Here is a 23,836-nt window from a genome sequence, read left to right as displayed (position 1 = left end):
ATGGTAGAAATTTTATTTTTTATTTTTTATTTTTATTTTTATTTTATTTTATTTTTTGAGACGGAGTCTTGCTCTGTCACCCAGGCTGGAGTGCAGTGGCGTGCAATCTGGGCTCACTGCAAGCTCCGCCTCTGGGTTCACGCCATTCTCCTGCCTCAGCCACCCAAGTAGCTGGGACTACAGGCATGCACCACCATGCCCGGCTAATGTTTTGTATTTTTAGTAGAGACAGGGTTTCACTGCATTAGCCAGGATGGTCTCCATCTCCTGACCACCCGCCTCAGCCTCCCAAAGTGCTGGGATTACAGGCGTGAGCCACCATGCCCAGCCATGGTAGAAATTAGTATTGCTAGTATCATGGTAGAATTTTATATTAGCTGGATCCTAGACCTAAATGCTTCTTCCTTGTGCTTACGTATTCTGCAAGTAGGTGATGGTGGATGCTAGGTATTGTGTTATGTGATTTCATTATATTATATGATGGGGTAGATACTATTAGCCTCATTTGCAAATTAGAAACCTATTGTTCAGAAAGCTTAAGTAACTTTCTCAAAGTCACATGGCTGGTGAATGGTAGAACTGGGATTTGAATCCAGGCAATCTGATGGATTCAAGAGGAACCTGTGCCACTATGTGATATAGCAATAACATCTAGCTAATATACTTTCCTGAATTAAATCATTGTCATATTCAGAGTTCTGTGTCACTATTAAGACCCTCCACTATTGTGTATATTAATTACATTTCCCCATTTTAATCCCAATATCTATTCATTTTTATCACAGTCTTTTCTTATGGTCAGAAATAGGCATAGAACAACAGCAGCAATGCAAAAACCACTTTTATATTACATGTTCCAGGGATTTAACCCAATGACCTGTGATATAATGATACTGACTAGTATTTTTTTCATTTATCTGGGAATGGGAGAGAACCTCTAACAGAACGTTTTAGAATCTGTGTTATGAGTAACCAGAGTCTTATTCTTCCTCATCTCCAGGCCTATGGATTCTGGGGTGCCACAACTCAGACTTTCGGAACAGAGGCATGACCGCCTTACTGAAGGTTTCTAGTTGTGACAAGAACACTGGTGATTATTACGAGGACAGTTATGAAGATATTTCAACATACTTGCTGAGTAAAAACAATGCCATTGAGCCAAGAAGTTTCTCCCAGAATTCAAGACACCCTAGCCCTAGGCAAAAGCAATTTAATGCCACCACAATTCCCAAAAATGACATAGAGAAGACTGACCCTTGGTTTGCACACAGAACACCAATGCCTAAAGTACAGAATGTCTCCTCTAGTGATTTGCTGATGCTCTTGCGACAGAGTCCTACTCCACATGGGCTATCCTTATCTGATCTCCAAGAAGCCGAATATGAGACTTTTTCTGATGATCCATCACCTGGAGCAATAGACACTAATAACAACCTTTCTAAAATGACACACCTCAGGCCACAGCCCCATCACAGTGGGGACATGGTATTTACCCCTGAGCCAGACCTCCAATTAAGATTAAATGAGAAACTGGGGACAACTGTAGCAACAGAGTTGAAAAAATTTGATTTTAAAGTTTCTAGTTCATCAAATAATCTGATTTCAACAATTCCGTCAGACAATTTGGTAGCAGGTAGTGATAATACAAGTTCCTTAGGACCCCCAAATATACCAGTTCATTATGAGAGTCAATTAGATACCACTCTGTCTGGCAAAAAGTCATCTCCCCTTATTGAGTCTGGTGGACCTCTGAGTTTGAGTGAAGAAAATAATGATTCAAAGTTGTTAGAATCAGGTTTAATGAATAGCCAAGAAAGTTCATGGGGAAAAAATGTATGGTCAACAGAGAGTGGTAGGTTATTTAAAGAGAAAAGAGCTCATGGACCTGCTTTGTTGACTAAAGATAATGCCTTATTCAAAGTTAGCATCTCTTTGTTAAAGATAAACAAAACTTCCAATAATTCAGCAACTAATAGAAAGACTCACATTGATGGCCCATCATTATTAGTTGAGAATAGTCCATCAGTCTGGCAAAATATATTAGAAAGTGATACTGAATTTCAAAAAGTGACACCTTTGATTCATGACAGAATGCTTACAGACAAAAATACTACAGCTTTGAGGCTAAATCATATGTCAAATAAAACTACTTCATCGAAAAACATGGAAATGGTCCAACAAAAAATAGAGGGCCCCATACTACCAGATGCAGAAAATCCAGATATGTCATTCTTTAAGATGCTATTCTTACCAGAATCAGCAAATTGGATACAAAGGACTCATGGAAAGAACTCCCTGAACTCGGGGCAAGGCCCCAGTGCAAAACTATTCATATCCTTAGGACCAGAAAACTCTGTGGAAGGTCAGAATTTCTTGTCTGAGAAAAATAAAGTGGTAGTAGGAAAGGGTGAACTTACAAAGGATATAGGACTCAAAGAGATAGTTTTTCCAAGCAGCAGAAACCTATTTCTTACTAACTTGGATAATTTACATGAAAATAATACACACAATCAAGAAAAAAAAATTCAGGAAGAAATAGAAAGAAAGGAAACATTAATCCAAGATAATATAGTTTTGCCTCAGATACATACAGTGACTGGCACTAAGAATTTCATGAAGAACCTTTTCTTACTGAGCACTAGGCAAAATGTAGAAGGTTCATATGAGGGGGCATATGCTCCAGTACTTCAAGATTTTAGGTCATTAAGTGATTCAACAAATAGAACAAAGAACCACATGGCTCATTTCTCAGAAAAAGGGGAGGAAGAAAACTTGGAAGGTTTGGGAAATCAAACCAAGCAAATTGTAGAGAAATATCCACACACCACAAGGATATCTCCTAATCCAAACCAGCAAAATTTTGTCACGCAACGTGGTAAGAGAGCTTTGAAACAATTCAGACTCCCACTAGAAGAAACAGAACTTGAAAAAAGGCTAATTGTGGAGGAGACCTCAACCCAGTGGTCCAAAAACATAAAACATTTGACCCCAAGCACCCTCACACAGATAGACTACAATGAGAAGGAGAAAGGAGCCATTACTCAGTCTCCCTTATCAGATTGTCTTACGAGGAGTCATAGCATCACTCAAGCAAATAGATCTCCATTACCCATTGCAAAGGTATCATCATTTCCATCTATTAGACCTATGGATCTGACCAGGGTCCTATTCCAAGACAACTTTTCTCGTCTTCCAGCACCACCTTACAGAAAGAAAGATTCTGGGGTCCAAGAAAGCAGTCATTTCTTACAAGGAGTCAAAAAAAATAACCTTTCTTTAGCTATTCTAACCTTGGAGATGATTGGTGATCAAAGAGAGGTTGGCTCCCTGGTGACAAGTGCTACAAATTCAGTCACGTACAAGAAAGTTGAGAACACTGTTTTCTTGAAACCAGGCTTGCCCGAAACATCTGGCAAAGTTGAATTGCTTCCAAAAGTTCGCATTTATCAGAAGGACCTTTTCCCTACAGAAACTAGCAGTGGGTCTCCTGGCCATCTGGATCTCATGGAAGGGAGCCTTCTTCAGGAAACAGAGGGAGCAATTAAGTGGAAGGAAGCAAATAGACCTGGAAAAATTCCCTTTCTGAGAGGAGCAACAGAAAGCTCTGCAAAGACTCCTTCCAAGCTATTGGATCCTCTTGCTTGGGATAACCACTATGGTACTCAGATACCAAAAGAAGAGTGGAAATCCCAAGAGAAGTCACCAGAAAACACAGCTTTTAAGAAAAAGGATACCATTTTGCCCCTGAACCCTTGTGAAAGCAATCATACAATAGCAGCAATAAATGAGGAACAAAATGAGCCCCAAATAGAAGTCACCTGGGCAAAGCAAGGTGGGACTGAAAGGCTGTGCTCTCAAAACCCACCAGTCTTGAAACGTCATCAAAGGGAAATAACTCTTAATACTCTTCAGTCAGATCAAGAGGAAATTGACTATGATGATACCATCTCAGTTGAAATGAAGAAGGAAGATTTTGACATTTATGGTGAGGATGAAAATCAGAGCCCCCGCAGCTTTCAAAAGAAAACACGACACTATTTTATTGCTGCAGTGGAGCGGCTCTGGGATTATGGGATGAGTAGTTCCCCGCATGTTCTAAGAAACAGGTATGAATTCATTGGTTACTCCTTTGCTCTGCTCTTGTGACATTTGACTTTACCAGATGATGATACCAACAATGAGAGTTAGAGGATGAAAAATCAAGGTGGCTTGAAACTCTTAACTCTGGTGAGATAGAAGAGAGGTTTACAAGAGGGTAGAGGAATCAGGGTCAAGAAGGAGCAATGTGGAGCAGGAAGAAAGTCAACCTCACCTATCAACCTTATGAGCTGCAGGGGAGATCTTAGTCTCATCAGAGAACTTTAAGCGAGGCAGAAGAAGTGAGTTCATGTTAAAGAGGTTAAGGACTTGTGGAGGATTGGTTTTCATGATACTGGGGATCCAGAGGGCAAAGTAGGAGGATTTTATTTTTAGGTGAGTAGAGGGAGGTTGAGCGGTCAAGTACCACAGAGAAATGTGGAATATAAACATAAGGAGAGTCAGTCAGTCAGCAAATATTTATGGAGCACCTGCTACATGCCAGACACTTTTGTACACATTGGAGTGCAGCACAGCAGGAGCTTATATTCTGTTGGAAAGAGCAAGAGACAAGTTAGTACAAAACTAAATAAGGCAATCTCAATGGTGTTATTCAGAAGGTAGAATAGAATAATATGGTAGAGAGAATAATATGATGGAGTAATATGGTAGAGTGTTACATTAGCTGTGGTGGTCACAGAAATAATCTTTGAGGAGTTGAGACCTAAATGATGATAAGAGGCCAGCTGATGGAGCTCTGAGAGAAGACGTTTCCAGACAGAGGGAACAGAAAATGCAAAGGCCCTGAGAATGGAAAAAGTTTAGCATGTCTGAGGAACAAGAAGGGACAAGCATGACTTGTCACTTTCCCACCTTGCTTTCTAGCTCAACTAAGCCCTTATTGCTGCACAGCAACCATAGAATATTTCCCTAGTCCACTGACTTTCTCATTCTCCTGGACCTCTATCTTAGATTTTCTGTTTTCCTTACATCTAAAACACCTTTTTTCCATTCTCCAATGCCCATTTTCACTCTTAGCTGATGCTGTGCAATGAACCTCCATAGACTCCCAGCATCACATTTACTGGCATTTGTACCCATATACTCTGCCTGCACACTTATTACAATAAATAGAATATATGTGCTCCTAAGGCCAACCTCTCCAGTTTTGTACGTGATTCCCATCTCTTCTCCCTTCATAAAAAATGTTGCTCCAGCAATTTCTCCGTTTCTCCCTTACATCATCAATTTCTCTCTCCACTAGATTAATCTCATCAACATCAATTATGCTATTATTTCCTCCCCTATCTTTACAGAAACCATCTTAAAATAATTGTCCCTGCTTGCAGCCTTTGCATCTTTTCCTGCCATTCTCTCCTCTTTAACCCACCCCAAAGAAGCTGTTATCGCTATTATTTTATAAGAACTACATTTTCAAGGTCATTATTGATCTTTACATTACTAATTCCTAGTCCTCATCTTATTTGAATTCTCAGTAGTATTTGAGAGGGGATTACTCCATCCTTGATACAGGTTCTCACTTGGTTTCTCTAACACCACTTTTCTTCACTTTTCTACTAAACTCACTGCCAATCTTTGTCAACTTTGTGAGTCCTTCTTCATCCCCCTAATCTTTAAAGGTTAGAGTGCTCCAGGGATTAGTTGTCCAACTTCTCCTTTATTGTGTTTTTACTCACTCTGTGATGATATTGTTTAGCCTCATGATTTTAAGTACTATCTATCTGCAGATAATTCCAGTTGAATATCTGGAGATATTCTCAGATCTCTCTCCTGAAGTCAAAATTTACATATCAACTCCCTACCTTAACATGTACACAATTAGACTCTTAATTCCTACCCCTTCCCCAAACCTGCTGATTGCCCAGCCTTCTCCATGGCAATCAAAAACCATTCCTGGCTAGGCATAGTGGCTCACTCCTGTAATCCCAGCAGTTGGGGAAGCTGAGGCAAGTGGATTGGTTGAACCCGGGAGTTCAAGATCAGCCTGGGCAACATGGCGAAACCTCATCTCTATTAAAAATACAAAAATTAGCCAGGCATGGTGGTGCACACCTGTAGTCCCAGCTACTCGGGAGGCTGAGGCACGAGAATCGCTTGAACTGGGGAGGCGGAGGTTGCAGTGAGCTGAGATGGCCTCACTGCACTCCAGCCTGGGCGACAGAGTCAGACTTGGTCTCAAATAAATAAATAAATAAATAAATAAATAAAACCATTTCCTATTTCAGTTATTCAGTTCACAGACCTTGAAGTTCTCCAACTTTTTTTTTTCTTACATTAACATCTAATCTGTAAAGGATCCTGTATTAGTCCATTTTCACACTGCTAATAAAGACTTACCTGAGACTGGGCAATTTACAAAAGAAAAAAGTTTAATGGACTCACAGTTCCACATGGCTGGGGAGGCCTCACAATCATGGCAGAAGGCAGGGAGGAGCAAGTCATGTCTTACACGGATGGCACAGGCAAAGAGAGAGAGCTTGTGCAGCGAAACTCCTCTTTTTAAAACCATCAGATCTTGTGAGACTTATTCACTATCACAAGAACAGCAAGGGAAAGACCAGCTGCCATGATTCAATTACATCTTATCAGGTCCCCCCGACAAAACGTGGGAATTTAAGATGAGATTTGGGTAGGGACACAGCCAAACCATATCATTCCACCCTGTCCCCTCCCAAATCTCATGTCCTCACATTTCAAAATGAATCATGCCTTCCCAACAGTCCCCCAAAGTCATAACTCATTTCAGCATTAACTCAAAAGTCCACAGTCCAGTGTCTCATCTGAGACAAGGCAAGTCCCTTCCACCTACGAGCATGTAAAGTCAAAAGCAAGTTAGTTACTTCCTAGATACAATGGGGTATAGGCATTGGGTAAATACAGCCATTCCAAATGGGAGAAATTTGCCAAAACAAAGGGCCTACAGGCCCCATGCAAGTCTGAAATTCTATGGGGCAGTCAAATCTTAAATCTCTAAAATGATCTCCTTTGACTCCATGTCTTGCATCTGGGTCATGCTGATGCAAGAGGTGGGTGCCCATGGTCTTGGGCAGCTCCACCCCTGTGGCTTTGCAGGGTACAGCCTCCCTCGTGTCTGCCTTCATGGGCGAGCATTGTCTGTAGCTTTTCCGGATGCTGGTGCAAGCTTTTGGTGGATCTACCGTTCTGGCGTCTGGAGGATGGTGGCCCTCTTCTCACAGCTCCACTAGGTGGTACCCCAGTAGGGACTCTGTGTGGGTGCTCTGAGCCCACATTTCCCTTCAGCACTGCCCTAGCAGAGGTTCTACATGAGGGCCAACCCCCACAGCAAACTTCTGCTTAGGCATCCAGGCATTTTCATACATCTTCTGAAATCTAGGCAGACGTTCCCAAACCCTAATTCTTGACTTCTGTGCACTCACAGGCTCAACATCATGTGGAAGCTGCCAAGGCTTGGGACTTGCAGCCTCTGAAGCCATGGCTGGAGCTCTGCATTGGCCCCTTTCAGCCATGGCTGTAGCAGGTGGGACACAGGGCACCAAGTCCCTAGGCTGCACACAGCACAGGGACCCTGGGCCCGGCCCGTGAAACAACTTTTTCCTCTTAGGCCTCTGGGCCTGTGATGGGAAGGGCTGCTGTGAAGACCTCTGACATGCCCTGGAGACATTTTCCCCATTGTCTTGGGGATTAACATTCAGCTCCTCATTGCTTATGCAAATTTCTGCAGCCGGCTTGAATTTCTCAGAAAATTGAATTTTTTTTTTTCTATAACATTGTCAGGCTGCAAATTTTCCAGACTTTTGTGCTCTGCTTCCCTTATGAAAATGAATGCCCTTAATAGCACCCAAGTTGCCTCTTGAATGCTTTGCTGCTTAAAAATTTCTTCTACCAGATAACCTAAATCATCTCTTTCAAATTTGAAGTTCCACAGATCTCTAGGGCAGGGGCAAAATGCCACCAGTCTCTTTGCTAAAACATGACAAGAGTTACCTTTGCTCCAGTTCCCAAGAACTTCCTCATCTCTATCTGAGACCACCTCAGCCTGGATTTCATTGTCCATATTATTATCAGCATTTTGGTCAAAGCCATTCAACAAGTCTCTAGGGAGTTCCAAACTTTCCCACATTTTCCTGTCTTCTTCTGAGCCCTCCAAACTGTTCCAACCTCTGCCTGTTACCCAGTTCCAAAGTTGCTTCCACATTTTCGGGTATCTTTTCAGCAGCACCCCACTCTACTGGTACCAACTTACTGTATTAGTCTGTCCTCACACTGCTGATAAAAATATGCCTGAGACTGGGAAATTTACAAAGGAAAGAGGTTTTATGGACTTACTGTTCCACATGGCTGGGGAGGCCTCAAAATTATGGCAGACGGCAAGGAGGAGCAAGTCATGTCTTACATGGATGGCAGCAGGCAAAGAGAGAACACTTGTGCAGGAAAACTCCTCTTTTTTTTTTTTTTTCTTTTTAAATGGAGTCTTGCTCTGTCACCCAGGCTGGAGTCAGTGGCGTGATCTCAGCTCACTGCAACCTCCACCTCCCGGGTTCAAGTGATTCTCCTGCCTCAGCCTTCCAAGTAATTGGTACTACAGGCATGTGCCACCATGCCCAGCTAATTTTTGTATTTTTAGTAGAGATGGGGTTTCACCATATTGGCCAGACTGGTCTCTAACTCCTGACCTTATGATCCACCCACCTCAGCCTCACAAAGTGCTGGGATTACAGGTGAGAACCACCGTGCCCGGCCAAAAACTCTTATTTTTAAAACCATCAGCTCTCATGAAACGTATTCACTATCACAAGAACAGCACAGGAAAGACCTGCCCCCATGATTCAATTACCTCCCACCAGGTCCCTCCCACAACACATGGGAATTCAAGATGAGATTTGGGTGGGGACACAGCCAAACCATATCAGATCCTGTTGGCTATAATTTCAAAAAATAATCAGGGTTGATTATGGACTTAGTATTGAATAAGATGAAAATGTACCGAAATGGAACGATGAAGATAATTGACCAGGGAAAACAGGTTACAAGCCAAGAGAGGATACAGTGTCACTTCGGATGCCATAAAAGTGATGTTTTTATTTTTTGAATGTTATTTGCCTATATTTTCAAATTATCTACACTGCATATGCACTGCTTCTGTAATAATAAAAGGGTACTAAAATAATAAAATCAAGTCTATAAATCACACACACACACACACACACCCACCCCCACCCCAGCCTCTTCTCTACACCTCAGTGACTACCATCCAGATCTAAACTATCATCAACTCTCATCTGAATTATTGCAGGAAGCCATTGCAGTAATTCAGATGAGGGTTGATAGAAAGCCTTCCTGCTTCCAACCTTACCCTCATATAGTCTTTTCCCAACATTGCATCTAAAGTAGTTTTTCAAATTGCAATTCTGATCACTGTTCTCTGCTTCAAATCCTCCAGTGGATTTTCATCTCACTCAGTAAATTCCAAAGACTTCACCATGGCCTTCAAGACCCTGTGAAATTTGACCCTCTGCAACCTCTCTGCCCTCATCTGTTACCATTGTCTCCTGTTAATCCTGCCCCAGCCACACTGACCTCCTTGTTCTTCTCAAATGGACCAGATATGCTCCTGTCTCTAGACCATTACAATTTCTGTTCTCTATATTTAAAATTATGTCCCCTGATACTCTAATGCTAGTTCTCTTACTTCCTTCAAGACGCTGCTCAAATTTCATTTTATCAGTGAGGCTTTCCCTAAACACTGTGTGTAAATATTACTCCCATCATTTTTTTTCAATGCACTTAACAGTGCCTGAAATATTATATATTTATTTCTTTATTGTCTATCTTCTCTGACTATAAGTTAAGCTCATTAAGAACACAAACTTTGGAGGTATTGTTTAATAGTGTGTCCCCAGAACTTTGAACAGTGCCTGGCACATGGTAGATGTTCAAATAAATGTATGTTGAATGAATTAGTAAATGATAAATGTAGGGAGACAAAAGCAGGTCTCCCATTTATGTCCAAACTCTAGGACTCTAGGAAAGACCAATTATATGGAACACAGCATCCATGGGCAAGAATGGAGGCAGAGATACCAGTTAAGATGCTATTGCAGTCATACAGATAAAAGAAGACAGTTATTTAGACCAGTGTGGTGGTGATAGAAATGGAAAGAAATGGAAGGATGTTGGGTATAATTTAAGATAAGCATATAAGACTGGCTGTTAATTGAGTATGGGAAGAATGAGGAGAGAGGATGTAAAGAACATTTTTAAGTTTTGTCCTGAGCAAGTAGGTGAATGATGGTGTCATTTAGTGAGATATGGAAGGCTTGAGGTAGAACAGATTTATTTGAGGAGACACTGAAGGGTCTGTTTTTTGCATATTAGGTTTGAGATGCCAATTAGATATCTAAATTGAGATGTTTAGTAGGCAGCTTGATGTATGAGTCTGGATAGTTAAGGAAGAGGTCTGTGCTAAAGATATAAATTTAGGAGTCATAAGCACATAGATAGCATTCAAATAACACTTAATGGGGTAAGCAAGGAAATACAAATAGATGTAAACCACTCTAACTTTAAGCTTGGTCCCTGTATTAGTTCGTTTTCACACTGCTGATAAAGACATACCCAAGACTGGGCAATTTACCAGAGAAAGAGGTTTAATGGACTTACAGTTCCACATGGCTGGGAAAGCCTCACAATCATGCTGGAAGGCAAGGAGGAGCAAGTCACATCTTACTGGATGGCAGCAGGCAAGAAGAGAGCTTGTGCAAGGAAAGTCTCCCTTATAAAACCATCGGATCTCATGATAGTGGATAAGTGGAGACTTATCCACTATCATGAGAACAGCACGGGAAAGATCTGCCCCCGTGATTCAATTACCTCCCAACGGGTCCCTCCCAAGACACGTGGGAATTGTGGGAGTTACAATTCAAGATGAGATTTGGGTGGGGACACAGCTAAACCATATCAGTCCCTAAAGAGAAATATCCTCAAGATAATGGTGAATCAGTTAACTTTCACTTCATTAACTTACAGTCCAGTTTTCTATCATCTGTGTTGTCTGTTAAACCTCTATTCTTTTTTTGTGTGTGGTTATTCCAGCCACTATGGTGACTTTCCAAAACAGCTCACTTTATTTTTTGGATTGTGCTAATTGTGGATCCCTGGACGTACCCGCCCCCCTGCACCCGCCCCACATCCTACACAGCACAGACCCAATATCTCCTCCACATAACAGGTTTTCAGATACTTCTATCTTAGGTAACTCTTCTGTCCCAGCAAAATAGCTCCTATTCCTTCAAATCTTGCTCACTGGACCTTTTGTTTTGTTTTGTTTTCTTGCCCTTCTGGCCTTTCCAAATTTTTCTGGCCCTCTCTAAAGGGGTGTCAGACCCTCAGATTGAATTGCAGGGCTGATGTTCTGGACAATAGTTGTCTGATACAACTATTGTCTGGGCTGGTGGAATACTTCCTGAGCTTCTTCTCAATCATTTTCTTTCATTCTGTGATTCTCAGAGGCAAGAATGGTCCATGTGTTTGGGAACTGGTGTCTGTTGGCAGTTTATAATACTGATCTGAATTTTCCCCAAGTGGAGCATATGATCAGGAAGTCGCTAAGGTCTGGGAATTTTTTTCGAACTTTTATTTTAAGTTCAGAGGTACAAGTGCAGGTTTCTTACATAGGTAAACTTACATCATGGGGGTTTGTTGAACAGATTATTCATTACCCAGGAATTAAGCCTAGTGCCCATCAGTTATTTTTCCTGATCCTCTCCCTCCTTGCACCCTCCACCTTCCAACAGGCCCCAATATGTGTTGTTCCCCTCTATGTGTCCATGTGTTCGCATCATTTAGCTCCCACTTATAAGTGAGAACATGTGGAATTTGAAACCTCTATTCTTGATCATAATTTAAGCCAGTTTCTGATTGGCAGTGTTCCCAGGCATCTGGCAGAAGAAAATATAAAATTTAAAGAAGAAATCAACTTTCTAGAACTCAAATTATTTTCATAAATGTTTCAAATACAATACCCAGAACAGAACGATATTAGGTACAAAAACAAATAAGAAAAAATAAGCAAGACATAACAGAAACAACAGAGAACCAAAATAAACTCACAGACCTAAGATCTTGGAATCATCAGATACCATTATTAAAACATGAAGAAAGAATTGGTGGGTTGGTAGGTAAGTAAAAAAGAAATACTGTGAAATGCAGCATGTAGAGTTTTTTTAAGTGGAAAAATACAAAAGATATAATGAGATACTATGGCTAATTGTATTTTCTAAAAATTGATGTGGCAATAAAGCCTGTCCTACATGCTCTTGTACAATGTGACCTTGCCACTCTGTCATTCAAGGAGTAGAGTATAATTCTCCTCCCCTTGATCTGGCCTGGCATTACAACTCCTGTGTGACCAATAGAATGGAACAAAAAATTGCAACCTGTGGATGTGGTGGAAGTGATGTTGTGTGATCCCTGAAGCTAGGCCAGAAAATACCATGCAGCCTATACCTGGTTCTCTTGGGATTTTCTCTCTGGAAAAATGTAGCCACCACATAAAAAGTCTGACCCTGGTGCCACAGTTCACATGTAGGCCCTTTGGTCAAGAGTCCCAGCTGAACCCAGCTTTCTAGCATTCTCTACTAAGACACCAGACATGTGAATGAAGCCATTTTAGACCCTCCATACTAGCCCAGATGCCAGCTGTATATTACTGAGTGACTTCATTTCACACCATGAGGAGCAAAACTGTTACCTAGCCAACCCCTGTTGGAATTCCTGACTCACAAAAAATCAGTACTATAATAAAATTGTTGCTGTTTTAAGCAACTAACGTTTAGAGGTAGTTTTTGATACAGCAACAGATAACCAGAAGAGACACATGGAGGACAGAGTGAGGAGGACTAAACTGTGTTTAATTGAAATCTCAGGAGGAAAGGAAAGAGGGATTAGAAAAGAAGCAATATTTGCAGAGGCAATGGCTTAATATTTTCCAGAATTTAAAAAATATATCAATACACAGGTTCAGGGAGCTCAACAAATCCCAACCAGGATAAATAAAAAATAAACACAAAGGCATATTCCATCAGAGTGAAACTGCAGAAACCCAAGAGAAAACTCTTCAAAGTAACCAAAGAAAAAAGACACACTCTCAAATGAGATGCAGACAGGCAAGTTTTCAATAGTACTAATTAAAGATAGAAGCTGGGTGCAGTGGCACATGCTTGTATTCCCAGCTATTTGGAAGGCTGAGACAGGAGGATTGTTTGAGCCCAGGAATTCAAGACCAGCCTGGGCAACATAGCAAGGTCCCATCTCAAAAAAAAAAAAAATAAAAGAAGAAGAAGAAAAGAAAAAAAAAGAAAGATAGAAGAACATGGTGGAATAGAAGGCTCCTGACTCTCCCTCCACCCACGGATGTACCAAATAAACATCTATTCACAGATCATTTCCTTCTGAGGGAAAGTCAGAAATCAGTCAAGGGACTTCTACCCACTGGGCAACTGAGCAAAATTCTACATCAAATGGGTAGGAAAAGCTGAGGCATGAGCCCTGCCCCAGGCACTGCACCATACAATTGGGAAAAGAATCCCCAGCACCCAGATTCCCTCTGTGGAGAGGAGGGTTTGGACATTACATATAAGTCCCTAACTCTGAGGCTACCCACGGTTTGGCTCTTAAATCACCAACTCTGAGAACAGAGGATATTAAGCATATACAATTCTCTCTATACTATAAGAAAAATGTGGTGGTTTTGTGTGAGTCTGTAAGCACTCCCAGGGGCCTCATCCCCAGGGAGCAGTACAGAGAAGGGCCATAGAAAAAAAATGTGGCTCCCTATTTCTGTCCAGAAAGAGTTTATGACACATTCTTCCAGTAGCTACTTTGTGGCCTGGCTTCTAATTAACTTGCATCAAGGAGCTGAAGACAGACAAATAGTAGCCTGCTGGCAGCCTGAGGAGAAAATTGGTACTTCCCAAACCTTCTCCTTCAGCTCATCCCAATGATAACTCCAGATCTGTTAATCCCTCCAGAAAGAATTTGTCCATACATCCAGTGTCCGAACTTTTGCTTTACAGCTTCCACCTGAGGGACTGCATCCTAACTCTCCTAGCTTTGAGAGCAGAAGAGACTAGGCAAACATGACTTTCTCAATACCACAGGGAAAAAAAGCAGCAATTTTATACAGACTCACCAGTACTTCCAGGGGCTTCATCCCCTGGGAGTAGTGTATAAAAATACAACTTCCTATTTTTCCCTGGAAGGGGTTTATGGCACATGTTGAGCACCCAAACGTTTACAGCTATTACCTGAGGAATGCATCCTAAATCTGGCTCTGGGAGGGAAAAGGACTAGGCATATGCAAGTCTTCCTAGATCACAGAAAGAGATGGTTTTAAATGGGCATGCAAACACTTCCAGAGGCTATACCCACTGAGAACTGTGCAGAAAAGAGGCTGGAAAACACAACTCCCATTTTCTTTCCAGAAGGGGTTTACTTCACACTATTCCGGTGACTACTTGACAACCTAGATTCTAATGAAATTGCATCAGGGAGCTAAAAGGGCAGAAGAACAGTAGCCCTCAGGCAGCCTGAGCAGAAACTCAGCAATTCCTGAGCCTTTCCTCTGGCTCACCCCAGTGATAAATTAAAGTCCTCATTCTACCTGGAAGAAATTTGTCCATGCACAAGCACAACTTCTATAGCTTCCACCCAAAAGACTGTCTCCTATACAACCAAGCTCTGGGAGTCAATGAGGCTTTGTGCTCCCAAGTGGCCATAGACCACAGAAAAAAAAAAAGAGGTGAACATACAACAGGCCAAATTCCAGCAGCCATCTCCCCAGGATCAGAAGGTACAGCCTGAATATACAGGCATTTGCCACAGATTTTCTCTCCAGCTTAGTACAGAGAGTTGGAGATAAACCCTGCACTCAGCTTCACCATGAGGATAGAAGGAACTGGAATACATATCCAATGCCCCGGCCTTTCCAGTCACATCTAGAGGGTCTGCCTTCTACTTTACTGGTCACAGGGTACTGACAGGACGTGGCAAATTCTAATCTCCAGGGGACCACCAAAAACAGAGACAGCACTTTGGCCAAACACAAAGATTTGTGAGGCACCTTAAAGTCTCCAGCTGGACCAACTGGTGAGATCCTTCTCCTACATGAGGCATGTCTGACACGACTGGGAGAGGCAGTTTTCTTATCTTATGTGCAGACACCAACACAGGGAGCCAAGGAAAATGAAGAAACAAATAAATACATTCAAAATGAAAACAAGATAAACCTACAAAAACCTACCCGAGTGAAGTAGGGATATGTGATTTACCCAAAAGGGAATTTGAAACAATGGTCATAAAGATGTTCCCTAAAATCAGGAGAGAAATGCAAGAAAAAAATTTAGAATTTCATCAAAAGGATAAAAAGTATTAAAAAGTACCAAACAGAAATCACAGAGTTAAAGAATACTATAACTAAACAGAAAAATTCAGTAGAGAGGTTCAAAGCAGACTAGATCAAGCAGAAGAAAGGATCAGTTAACTCAAAGACAGGTCACTGAAAATCATTTAATCCAAAGATCAAAAGAAACAAAGAACAAAAGAGCAAAGATAGCTTAAGAGACTTATGGGACACCATCAAATGGAACAGCGTATGTATTCTCAGTGTACCTGAAAAAGAAAACTACAGGCCAACATCACTGATGAATATAGATGCAAAAATCCTCAACAAACTACTAGCAAACTAAATTCAACAACACATTAAAATGAGTATTTGTCATGCTCAAGGGGGATTCATCCTAGGAATACAAAGATAGTTCAACATATGGAAATCAATAAATGTGATATACCACATTAACAGAAGGAAAGACAAAAACCATATCTTTATTTCAATAAATGTCAAGAAAGCATCGAATAAAATTCAACATCCCTTCATGATAAAAACTCTCAACAAACTTGATTTAAAAGGAGCATATCTCAAAACAGTAAATGTTATATATGACAAACGCACAGCTAACATTATACTGAATGGGAAAAAATTGAAAGCCTTTCCTCTAATATCTGGAACAAGACAAGTATGCCCACTTTTATCAATTCTATTAAATGTAGTCCTAGAAGTCCAAGATGCAGGAATTAAGCAAAAGGCCTTCAAATTAGAAAAAAAGAAATCAAATTCCCCTTGTTTGCAGAAGATACAATGTTATATTTAGAAAAACCTAAACACTCCACCAAAAAACTGTTAGAACTGATAACAAATTCAGTAAAGTTGCAAGATGCAAAACCAACATATAAAAATCAGTAGCATTTCTATATACCAAGAGCTAACAATCTGAGAGAGAAATCATAAAAGCATTTTCATTTATAATAGCTACAATAAAAATAAATATCTAGGAATAAATTTAACCAAAGAGGTGAAATATCTCTATCCTGACAACTGTAAAACATTGATGAAAGGAATTGAAGAAGACACACACAAAATGAAAAGGTATCTATCCCATGTTCATAGAATGGAAGAATTCATATTGTTAAAATATCAGTACTACCAGATTTAATGTATTACCTATCAAAATGCCAATAACATTTTTCACAGAAATAGAAAAAGCAATCTTAAAATTTGTACAGAACCACAAAAGACCCAGATATGGTTTGGCTGTGTTCCCACCCAAATCTCATCTTGAATTGTAGTTCCCATAATCCCCACATGTCATGGGAGGGACCCAGTGGGAAGTGATTGGGTCATGGGGGCAGTTTCATTGTCCATATCACTATCAGCATTTTGGTGAAAGCTATTCAACAAATAGCCTGATGATGCAGTGGAAAAGACAAACCCATTTTCTGGGGAGAAATTCAATCCAGCTACAAGAATTTGTATAAGTAACAAGGAGCCAAATGTTATTCGCCAAGATAATGGGGAAAATGTGTCCAGGGCATGTTAGAGATCTTCGCAGCAGACCCTCCCGTCACAAGCCTGGAGGCCTAGGAGGGAAAAATGCTTCCGTGGGAGGAGTCCAGGGCCCCCCTGCAGTGTTCAGCCTGGGACTTGGTGCCCTGTGTCCTAGCCACCCCAGTTAAAAGAGGCCAAAGTACAGCTTGGGCTATGGCTTCAGAGGGTGCAAGCCCCCAGCCTTTGTTCTGTGGGTGCACAGAAGACAAAAATTGAGGTTTGGGAACATCCGCCTAGATTTCAGAGGATATATGGAAATGCCTGGATATCCAGGCGGAGGTGTGCTGCAGAGGCAGAGCCCTCATGGAGAACCTCTCCTAGGGCAGCGAGGAAAAGAAATGTGGGGTGGGAGCCCCCAACAGTCGCCACTGGGGCACTGCCTAGTGGAGCTGTGAGAAGAGGGCCACTGTCCTCCAGACCCCAGAATGGTAGATCCACTGACAGCTTGCACCATGCACCTGGAAAAGCCATAGGCACTCAATGCCAGCCCATGAAAGCAGCCAGGAGCAGGGCTGTACCCTGCAAAGCTACAGGGGCAGAGCTGCCCAAGGCTGTGGGAGCCTGCCTTTTGTATCAGGGTGACCTAAATGTGAGACATGGAGTCAAAGGAGAATATTTTGCAACTTTCAGGTTTAATGACTGCCCTATTGGATTTCAGATTTGCATGGGGCCTGTAGCCCCTTTGTTTTGGCCAATTCCTCTCATTTGGAATGACTGTATTTACCCAACACCTGTACCCCTATTGTATCTAGGAAGTAACTAACTTGCTTTTGATTTTACAGTCTTATAAGCGGAAGGGACTTACCTTGTCTCAGATGAGACTTTGGACTTGGACTTTTGGGTTAATGCTGGAATGAGCTAACACTTTGGGGAACTGTTGGAAAGGCATGATTCTGTTTTTAAATGTGAGGACATGAGATTTTGGAGGGACCATGGGTGGAATGATATGGTTTGGCTCTGTGTCCCCACCCAAGTCTCATCTTGAATTGTAGTATATTGTTTGTAAAAATTCCTGCCTATCCAGAGGTTTTTTTAAAAAAACACCTATGCTTTCTCTGAAGCCCACATTGCCAAGATGTTCATCATGGCAATATGGCTTGTGACAGCAAAAATGACTCACCAACGGAAGTAGCTGGCTTCACTGCTCAAGTGATTATCCTGAACCATCCAGGCCAAATCAGTGCTGGCTCTCCACCTGTGTTGGATTGTTACACAGCTCACATTGCTTGCAGGTTTGCGGAGCTGAAGGTGGTTGATTTCCTTCTGGTTAGAAGCTGGAAGGTGACCCCCATTGTGATTTTTATTTCTATGGTTTCTTTCTAGTTTAGTCTTGAGGTCTCTCCCTTGAGAATGGTCATAAGCCAAGATAGCCACTTTCTAGGAGAGTCCTGACCAGGGGGAAGGTTAAGTTTGAGTGTGTCAGCTAGGTGAGACACAATGATGAAGTAAAAACAAAATAAACAGTGGAATAAAATACTAACAAGTACCTAGAAATAAGTCTAGCTAAAAATATGCAAGATGTCTATGGAAAAAAAACTATGGAAATTTACTGAGAAACTTTAAAGAGTACCTAAATAACTTTCAAGATACACCACATACATGAATTGGAAAACATGATATTTGAAACTGTCAGTTATTCCCAAACTGATTTATAGATTCAGTGCAACCTGAATGAAAATCCCAAGCCTTTCCTTTTGTAGAGCTCAACAAGCTGATTCTAAAATTAATATGACAATGTAAAGGTTTATGAATAGCCAAGTCCTTCTTGAAGAGGAAGAATAAGATGAGAGTAATTGTTGTATAATATATTGAGACTTATTTTAAAACTATAATAATTAAAACAGTGTAGCAATTGGTATAGGGATAATCAAACAGGTAAATGAAATTGAATAGAAAATTCAAAACTAGTCTAACGCACATAGACACTTAATTTATGACAAAGGTGTCACAGAAGAAGAGTTTCAATAAAAGATGCTGAAAAATGTTGGTATCTATATAGACAAAACATTACACTGGATTCCTAATTCACACCATACACAAAAATCCATTCATGTTGCATTACAAGTCTAAAAGTGAAATATAAAATCATAAACATTTTAGAAAGAAAAAGTAAAAGAATATATTAATAACCACAGGGTAGGGAAAGAAAGAGAATTGACATCAAGATACAAAAGCACTAGCCAATAAGGATTTTTAAAATAAATTCCACACATTAAAATTACAAACTTATGCTCATCAAAAGATAACATAAAAAGAATGAAAAGAGTAGCCACAGAATGGTAAATGTTTGCAATACATAACACAAAGAACACACAAAGGAAACTTATATAATAGATTTTAACAGGATTCTCTGTGTCCTCCTTCTCCAGCAATCAAGGATATATAGGGTACTATTTTGATTCAAAAAGAAAAAAGCAGATTATTCAAGAGAAAACTTAGCAGAAAAAAACTTGGATAGGTGCTCCACAAAAGAGGAAATCCAAATGACTGCTACTCATAAGAAAAGATGCTCAACCTGACAGAACATCAAAAAATGTAAAAACACAGTCAATACCAGGTATTTGTAATAATTTGGAGCAAATGGAACTCTCATACATTGCTAATGAAAATGGAAAATGGTACAGCTGCTTTGGAAAACAGTGTGGCAATACCTACCAAAGTCGAACACATGCATACCTAGCAATTCCACCGCTGTGTATGTGCCCAACAGAAATGCACATATATGTTCACCAAAAGATATGCACCAGAAGGTTCTAGCAGGCCCATTTGAAAGCACCAAAGATTATAACGACTCAAATGTCCGTGATTAGGGTATATTTATATAATACTATACAACAATAGGAATGAACAAACTATAGCTACATACAATAATATAGATGAATCTCACAACCAGAATGCTAAGTGAAAGAAGAAACAAAAGAATATACGTAGTATGTTTTATTTACACACTTCAAAACAGGCAAAACTAAACTATATTTTTAAAGGATGTACGATTATCATAAAGATCAGAATGGTGGATACCTTCAGTGGTAAGGGAGAAAGTATGATTGAAAAGGGACATTCAGTGAGTCTTGTGGGTTACTGGCAATGTTACTGATCTGGGTGATGATTGCATTTTTGTACCAAAGACATTTGTGTTTTATGCACTTTATTGTACATGTTTTAGTTCACAATTTTTTTTAGTTCACAATTTTAATAGGATTTTTAAAAGTAAAAAGAAAAGAGGTCCAAGGGCTTGACCATGGGACTCTCTTATATTTGGAGTATGTTTATAAACTCTACATTCATTCAACATTCAACAAATATTTTTTGAGCTACTACTTTGTGCCAAGCACCATTACAGGTGCTGGGAATACAACAGTGAACAAAATAGACAAAACCCCAGTTTTCATGGAACTTACATACTAATAAAGCTTGGCAAAAGTATATTTCAAGGAAGATAAAGTGGTTAACTATGCAAAATGCTTCTCAGACACCTAGGAAAATGAGGATGTGAGGCATTTCTACCCACTTGGTACATAAAATTATTGCTTTTCCTCTGCTTTCTTTTCTCCAGGGCTCAGAGTGGCAGTGTCCCTCAGTTCAAGAAAGTTGTTTTCCAGGAATTTACTGATGGCTCCTTTACTCAGCCCTTATACCGTGGAGAACTAAATGAACATTTGGGACTCCTGGGGCCATATATAAGAGCAGAAGTTGAAGATAATATCATGGTGAGTTAAGGATAATGGAATTACAAGAAAATTAATTTTATATATTTATTTTCTTGCTGACTATAATGTATTCCCACTTTTTGAAATGTTTAAGTATAGAAAAATAATTCCATAATTATCATGTTTGTGTATGTTCTTATATTTTTCCTGTGTATTTTTCTCCTTATATATTCAAATTATACCATACAGAATTCTGATTCTTGTTTTTTAACTAAATATCACATCATAAACATTTCTTATGTCATTAAAAACACTTCCTATGTATGTTTTTAAAATACTGCATAATAGTCTATTATATGAATTTTTGGAACCATAGTTTATGTAACCATTTATTTGAACAACCTTTTAGACAGTTTCTTTTTTCACTATATAAATAACGCTGTAATCACAACAGTTTTTCTAAGATTAAAATTCCAGAAGTGCAATGTATTTGAGCATCTTAAGAGTTTTTCTTATTAATTATTTGGTAACGTCCCTTGCACATTTGTCTTTCGTGGAGGAAGTGCTTTTCTTATTAATTACGTTGCCTTATATATTAGATAGTAAACCACTGAACATTTTAATGAAAAGTACTTTTTCAAGTTTTTGTTTTCTCTTAATTTTATAAACGATGGTTTTTGAAATAAAACAAGTTTTAATTTTTAGATAATAACCCATCAATTTTTACTTTTTGACACTTTGATTGCTTTTATGTTTATAAAAATTCATGCCTATCCAGAGACTTTTTTAAAAACAGCTATACTTTCTTCAGTTTTTCTCTTACAGTTTAATTTTTTACATTTAACTTTTTAATACTTCCTGTAGACTAAAATTTATTTTGGTGCATTGTGTGAACCAAAGATCAAAGTAGTTTTATTTTTTCCTGAAAATATCTATTCATTGTTTCAATTAATTGATTGTTTATATTAAGGATGTAGAAGGATCTAAAATTATGGAATTGTGGGCAATTTTTGCCTTACATTTTATTTGACTTTCCATATATTCTATGATAAATATGTATAATTTTTAATCTGGAAAATAAACCTTTTTAAAAAGATAATATGCATTCATTCTAGAATTTGTCATGAAGAACCTTAACTTACATATCAACTCCTGGCGTTATGGTCTCTTATAACCCCTGCAGTGACATTTTCCCTTTTACTCTGGAATTGCCTTTAAGTGTTTAGGAGTTTTCTCCTTTGCAACTTTGAGTTCATGCCTTAAATTTAGAATACAAAACCTCCTCAGGATTAGGTTTGGGTTCTAACAGCATCCATCTGTACCACTTCTTCCAGGGTATTAAAAACTTTGATAAAGACCAAAAGACAGGTATTTCTTTTAGGGATGTAAACCCTAAGGACTTTAAGATCCTAGAAGATTATTCTTGCTTTTTTTTTTTTTTGTCGTTATTGTTCTGCAGGTAACTTTCAAAAATCAGGCCTCTCGTCCCTATTCCTTCTATTCTAGCCTTATTTCTTATGAGGAAGATCAGAGGCAAGGAGCAGAACCTAGAAAAAATTTTGTCAAGCCTAATGAAACCAAAACTTACTTTTGGAAAGTGCAACATCATATGGCGCCCACTAAAGATGAGTTTGACTGCAAAGCCTGGGCTTATTTCTCTGATGTTGACCTGGTAAGCAGGTGTCTATTGTACTGACCACTTTTTGGTTTAAAAGAAATGGTCTTTGTGTGCTAAGAATTTTGGTTTTTATCCTACATGCAATGAGAAGCTTTAAATAGGGAGTTGATCACTATATTTGTGTTTTAGAAATGTCATTCTGGAATCTACTGAAGAGGATGGATTATATTTTTGGAAGATGGGAGGCAGGTTGGAGTGGCATAAAAATTGATGAGAAATCCACTCTGGTTCATAGGTGAGAGAGCTTATACTCATAGGATTGATGTCTTCCCTCCCTAGGAAAAAGATGTGCACTCAGGCCTGATTGGACCCCTTCTGGTCTGCCACACTAACACACTGAACCCTGCTCATGGGAGACAAGTGACAGTACAGGAATTTGCTCTGTTTTTCACTATCTTTGATGAGACCAAAAGCTGGTACTTCACTGAAAACACAGAAAGAAACTGCAGGGCTCCCTGCAATATCCAGATGGAAGATCCCACTTTTAAAGAGAATTATCGCTTCCATGGTAATATATCCCACATCCAAACATTATCACTGTGAAATGCAGATTGCACTTTGACAAATGAGACTTGATCCAGTGCCTTAAACATTGTATTTATTTAGAGTATATCTGTGGGAGTGGAATCCTGATAGATGTCAGTTTTTTTGGTGGAGTGGAGGGAAAGAAACTTATATAATAGATTTTAACAGGCTTCTCTGTGTCCTTCTCCAGCAATCAATGGCTACATAATGGATACACTACCTGGCTTAGTAATGGCTCAGGATCAAAGGATTCGATGGTATCTGCTCAGCATGGGCAGCAATGAAAACATCCATTCTATTCATTTTAGTGGACATGTGTTCACTGTACGAAAAAAAGAGGAGTATAAAATGGCAGTGTACAATCTCTATCCAGGTATGAGCTCGTTTGCGTTCTTTCTTCTACCTGCTCTATTTGTTGAGTACTTACTTTAAATGGTCTAGGCACTGGGAACACAATCAGTGAACAAAGCAGACAAGCTCCATGCTCTCAGGTAACACTTCTTCATGCTCTCAGGTAACACTTTTTCAAACCTACAGGGAGATAAATAAATTAGCAAATGAACAAGATAATTTCACATATAGAAAAATTGCTAAAAAGGAAATAGAACATAATAAATGGATAATTAATGTCATAGTACTTTCCTAGGGAAAAGGAATTTATTCCTTTATCATTTACCATCTCAAATCCCATAGGGCACCAGTAGTCATCCAAAGAGTGATTTGTTTATGTATGTAACCAATATATTGATTAAGCACTACTCATAATGTTGATCACAACACAATTCTATTTTGGTTCTCCACTGTCCCTTTAAAATAGGTTTGGCCAGGTGCAGTGGCTCACACTTGTAATCCCAGCACTTTGGGAGGCCAAGGTGGGAGGATTGCTGCAGTGAGCTATGAAAGACAGCAGCTATAAAGGGGCTTTGGGGAAGCATGATCATCACAAGGTACAGAAACAGAGGA

General features: G+C 39.6%; 1 protein-coding gene across 12 annotated transcripts in view; it reads left to right on the top strand.

Annotated features, from left to right (window-relative positions):
• Window positions 1–23,836, top strand: part of F8 (coagulation factor VIII) — a 198,570-nt gene that overhangs the window by 114,000 nt on the left and 60,734 nt on the right. For 6 of the 12 annotated variants that reach the window (XR_013412903.1, XR_013412904.1, XM_077989004.1 and 3 more), the window contains 5 exons: window positions 1,001–4,106; window positions 20,577–20,730; window positions 22,130–22,342; window positions 22,628–22,856; window positions 23,064–23,246. Coding sequence is in view for 8 of the 12 variants with exons in the window: in XM_077989004.1 (XP_077845130.1) it covers window positions 1,001–4,106; window positions 20,577–20,730; window positions 22,130–22,342; window positions 22,628–22,856; window positions 23,064–23,246 (3,885 nt within the window). In the remaining 4 variants the exon portion in view is untranslated. Of the gene's footprint in view, window positions 1–1,000; window positions 4,107–20,576; window positions 20,731–22,129; window positions 22,343–22,477; window positions 22,584–22,627; window positions 22,857–23,063; window positions 23,247–23,836 lie in introns of those variants that run through there. The other 6 variants (XM_077989005.1, XM_077989006.1, XM_077989002.1 and 3 more) reach the window with 6 other exon arrangements.

The sequence above is a fragment of the Macaca mulatta genome, chromosome X (genome assembly GCF_049350105.2).
Source record: "Macaca mulatta isolate MMU2019108-1 chromosome X, T2T-MMU8v2.0, whole genome shotgun sequence".
Lineage (NCBI taxonomy): Eukaryota > Metazoa > Chordata > Mammalia > Primates > Cercopithecidae > Macaca > Macaca mulatta.
This window is presented reverse-complemented; position numbering and strand designations above follow the sequence as displayed.